Raw genomic sequence first — 4,612 nt, 5'->3', positions numbered from 1 at the left:
TCTCTCTCTCTCTCTCTCTCCCCCTGCTCCCCTCCACCCACCAACCCAATCTGTCAAATCTCTAGAGACCCCACAGGAGGGCAGGGGGAGCAAGGGCTGGCCCTACGGGCAGCCCAGGGCGTGGGAGGCTGCCAGATCCTGGGCCTACTTCCCAGCGATGAAGGATGGAAGCTGACGAGGATCGAGGCTGGACCCTGGTCCCCTGGGACGGCTCCCATCCTCCCCTTGAAGCCTCCTCCCTCCACCCCCCGCTGAGGTCACACTACAACTATGTGGGCCTGAAGGCCTGGCAGGCTCCTGGCAGCCCCAGGCAGACCAGGAGGGTTGGAACGGAGGGGTCCGAAGAAAGCGAGGGTCCCTAAGCTGACTCTTTGTCCCCTCCCTGCAGGCTCCCAGGCTGAGGTGGACCCTTTTGTGACGAGCCCAGAGAACATCACTGGGGCCCGGGGACTCATGGGGGCCCTTCGGTGTGAGCTCCTGGTTCACGAGGAGCCCCCTGAGGTGTCCTGGCTTCGGGATGGACAGGTCCTAGAGCTGACGGACAGCACCCAGATCCAAGTGCCCCTGGACGAAGATGGAGAGGATGACTGGAAAGTGATCAGCCAGCTCAGGTGACCAGCCATGACCTTGCATCCCTCCTGAGCCCTGTCCCCGGCCCCCGCCTCCATCACGTGGTGGGTGAGGAGTCCCCGTCAGGAGCCCCACCTGACTCGGAACCCCAGCTTGGCTACCCCCTAACTGTTTGGCTTCCAGCCCGCTTTCCCCTTCTGTAAAAGGAGTTAATAATAGTGCCCGCTTCTGAGGCCGTTTGTGCTTCCAGTCCAGACCCCCCCTCTCAGTCCTGATGACCCCCTCCCAGTGTCCAGCTCTAACCCTGGACCTCTCTCCCTCCTCTGTCCCTGTCAGACTCTCGTCCCTGCAGCTCTCGGACGCGGGATGGTACCAGTGTTCTGTGGTCCTGGGAGGAAGGACTTTTGTGTCCCGGCCCGGCTACGTCGGGCTCGAGGGTGAGCCCTGGGCTCAGAGGTCATGGGAGGTCAAGAATCCCGAGAGGTCAAAGGATGCTGGAGGATCTTGGGGGTTCAGGAAGCTGGGGTCCATAAATTATTGGGGGCAAGAAAGGGTGGGATGATGTGTCTGGGAAAGAAGACATCTTGGGGGTCGTTGGATGTCCTGGGGTCAGCCATGCTTGGGGTAGGACGTTCTGGGGTCAGATAAGGAGTCACAGGCATGACTTAACCTTCTCCCCCGCCCCCCTGCAGGGGCCTCGCTTCCTCATTGGTGAAATGGGATGAGATGTCAGACATTCTGGAAAAGAAACATGAGGGGCTCAGATGTCCTGGGGGGGGCCTGACATTATTGGGGGGAAATCAGGTGTCTTGGGGCAGAAGCCTGAGGGGGCAGACACAAAGTTAAAGATCCTACAGCCTCCAACAGCCTAGCAGTGAGTCAGACACCTGGGGTGCTCAGAGGGACCCAGTTATGTTTTGTAAATTACAAATGGAGTGTTTTTAAAAATTTCATTTTCCAATTATTGGCTATAGTACATAAATACACAATTGATTTTTGTATATGACTTTATATCCTGGCCTACTTCTTGGAGGAGCCTGAGGACAGGACTGTGGCTGCCAACACCCCCTTCAACCTGAGCTGCCAGGCCCAGGGGCCCCCAGAGCCCGTGGACCTACTCTGGCTCCAGAATGCTGTACCCCTGGCTCCAGCCACGGGCCACGGCCCCCAGCACGTACTGCGTGTTCCAGGTGAGTCCAGGAATGCGGCCAGCTCAGCGGAGAGGCCTGGGCAGGACGGAGGTGGGGACCGAGGGAGTGCTTCATGCCTCTGAGTGGATGTCTGCCTGTCCTTCTGTCCTTCTCTGCCTGTCCCTCTGTCCTTCCCTGTCTGTCCCTCTCTGTCCAATTCTCTCTGGTCTCTGAGTCTGCCTCTGCCTCTCGGTCTCTGTCTCCTCCCTCCTCTCCGGATGCTTCCTCCATCTCTGTCTCCGGGCTCCATCTCTCTCCCGTTCCGTGTCTCTCTGCTCTTTCTCCCTCCACTTACCCCAGCCTCTCTCTCTGAATAGAATTCTTTGTCCTGGGTTTCCTCCGAGCTGTTTCACGGCCCAAGTGTGTGTGGGCCTGATGGCCCTTCGTCAGCCCTTGACCCCAAGCAGGACACCAGGATTCACCGTGCCCTCCTCAATCCCACCTCCCCTACTCTGCCCACCTCTGCCACTGAAGGCCCACAGCAAAGAGCCTGGAGCAAAGAGGGGGGGAGAAAGTGGGAGATGGAGCATGACAGATACAGAGAGAGAGAAAACCAGACCCAGGAAGGCATAAACCACAGAGGTAACCCAAGATGGACAGACACAGGACAGGAAGATCTGAGTGACAGGGGAACCCCCCTCCCCGAGCCTCAGAGTAACCATCCCCTTCTGGGACCTAGCATGGGGTCACACAGAGGTCAGAGGCAGTGCTGGGGGACGGTGGGTGCAGGGGGCTCCCCCTCACTGAGGAAGGAGAGAGGAACACAGAACGGGGAGGCCCGATCCCTTGGAGGGAGCTGGCAGGACCCTGAAGGGTGTCAGCTTCCGGCTCCCCCAACCTGCTCTGGCCTCTGCTGGCATGGGGAGGGGGACTCCTGGCTGCGGGTCCCTGGGTGGAAAGAGGTGCCCACATTCCCGGCATTCTGGGGCCCTGAGTGTATGAGAGAGCCATGGCGAGAATGCCAGCCTCCGTAGGGGTGACTCAGGCCTGTGGCTCTGGGGTCTGAGTCAGCCTGGCAGGACCCCAGAGAGGAGGAGGGAGGGGGTTTGGCCCCCAACTCCATCCCAAGAAGGAGAACTGGGGGGACCACAGGTGTAAGAGCATCTGGGCGTATAATCCGTACGTGGTAGAGCCATGTGTGGGGAGGATCTGTGTGTGTGTGTCCCAGTCTGTGACGGGGGGGGTCTCTGTGTGTGTGTCCCAGTCTGCGGGGGGGCCTGGGTGGGCGTCCAGATCCCTCTCGATCTGTATCTCAGTGTCGGCATCAACCTCTTTTATGAGAGTGTGTCTTAATGAGAGCCAGCTTCTGTGGCTGAGTGTGTGTGTGTGTGTGTGTGTGTCTCGCGAGATGTTTCTGTCAGCTTGGGTGACTTGTCGCACTGTGTTTCAGTCTTTGGAGTATGTCTGTAAGTTTCTCAGGGCCGTCAGAGTGTGTGTGTGTCCCTAACAATAGTGTCACCCTGTGTCTGTCCTTTGTGTTTGTGTGTTCACAGCTGTGACTTACTGTGTGAGGGTGGAGTGTGTATGAGTGTAGAGGGGCAGAGATGGCAGTGTGCTCTGTACACTTCCGGTGTAGAGGCAACAATGTCAGTTCACAGGTGTGTGCCTCTGGGCACAGATGTGTCTTGGTGTGGGCTTCTGTTTCTTCATGGAGTTAGAATGTATCCATGGGCAATGTGGTAGGGTTCTCGGTGTGTTTCCACTGACTGTGGCTGTGTATTTACATGTCTGTGTCTATGTCCGTGAATGTCTCTGTGGTGGCTGTGGATATGTCACAGGGTGAGCATGTTGGCATGGGACTCTGTCACGTTGGCCCCCGTATTTGTGTGTGTGTGTGTGTGTGTGTGTGATTCACAGCAAGCAGTAACAACACAGTTCTGCTCTCCCTGTGGACTGGCTGGCCCAATGGCCTCTAGGTGGATGACCATGGGTGCTTAAAAGCCAGCGTGTAGATATGTATCAGTGCCACCTATGTGCACATGGCCTTGTCTCCACGCTCGTGTGTCTGCCACAGCCCTATGTGTCTTAGCAAGCGTGTGCTTCTGTATTAGTTCGCATCTCGGTGACTGTGTCTGAAATACTGAGTGTGTCAGGCTGTGTTTTGATGGCTTGGCTGTTTCTGTGTGAGCAAAGCCTCATTTACTTCTTTAGATCCTAGCGTGTATGTTTGTCCACTTCATCTCAGTGTAAAATTGTTGCTTGATGTGCGCATCTCAATCTGCAGGGAGGTTTGTGTGTCTGTCAGCTGCAGCCTAGGTGTACGTTTTCTTACCAGGTGTTTGTAGTCAATGTGTGCACGTTTGTCTGTGTTTATGCTTATGTCTCTTCATGTGTGTGCATCATCGTCAGCCCCTGTGTAAGTCACCAAGTGTGTATTTGTCACTGTGCGTTTGTGACGGCATCGCCCGTGTGTAGCTTAGTGCATGCGCGTTTTCTGTTTTTGTGCCAGTAACGGTCCCTAAGTGTTAAGTGTGATTCATTGTGTGGGGGGGAGGGGGGGCGGGGGGGGGCTGTGTCAAGGAATTTCATCCGTTTGTGCTCCTGTCCCTCAGTCTGACTCAGTGCATGCCCCCTCTCTCCTTCGTCCCTCTCATTCCCTCCGAAAGAGCACGGGGAGGGGGAGGGGCAGGAGCCGAGGGCGCGCGGGACGTTGCATCTGGAAAGCGCATCTGGAGCGGGCCTCCTCAGCTGTGGAGGAAGAGTCCACCGGAGGGGAGGGGTCCGAGGCCCCTTCTCCCTGCTCCCCCCTCCCTCAAGGTGCCGGGGGCCTGGGAAGGGGGATCCTGAGCCGCGCCCCACGAGGCCGGAAGTGCGCTGTAAGGGGGGCTCCCAGGACTGACTCGGGGGCAGGA

At 57.5% G+C, this 4,612-nt stretch overlaps 1 protein-coding gene across 4 annotated transcripts in view; it reads left to right on the top strand.

Annotated features, from left to right (window-relative positions):
- Positions 1 to 4,612, top strand: part of AXL (AXL receptor tyrosine kinase) — a 27,101-nt gene that overhangs the window by 1,541 nt on the left and 20,948 nt on the right. For 3 of the 4 annotated variants that reach the window (XM_015588433.2, XM_015588434.2, XM_025045985.1), the window contains exons 2-4: positions 389 to 611; positions 907 to 1,008; positions 1,585 to 1,760. In XM_015588433.2, coding sequence (XP_015443919.1) covers positions 389 to 611; positions 907 to 1,008; positions 1,585 to 1,760 — 501 coding nt within the window. Of the gene's footprint in view, positions 1 to 117; positions 257 to 388; positions 612 to 906; positions 1,009 to 1,584; positions 1,761 to 4,612 lie in introns of those variants that run through there. The other variant, XM_015588435.2, reaches the window with a different exon arrangement.

This window comes from Pteropus alecto, unplaced genomic scaffold, assembly GCF_000325575.1.
Source record: "Pteropus alecto unplaced genomic scaffold, ASM32557v1 scaffold474, whole genome shotgun sequence".
Taxonomy (NCBI): Eukaryota; Metazoa; Chordata; class Mammalia; order Chiroptera; family Pteropodidae; genus Pteropus; species Pteropus alecto.
Note: the sequence above shows the minus strand (reverse complement) of the source record. Positions and strands in the feature narration are given on the sequence as shown.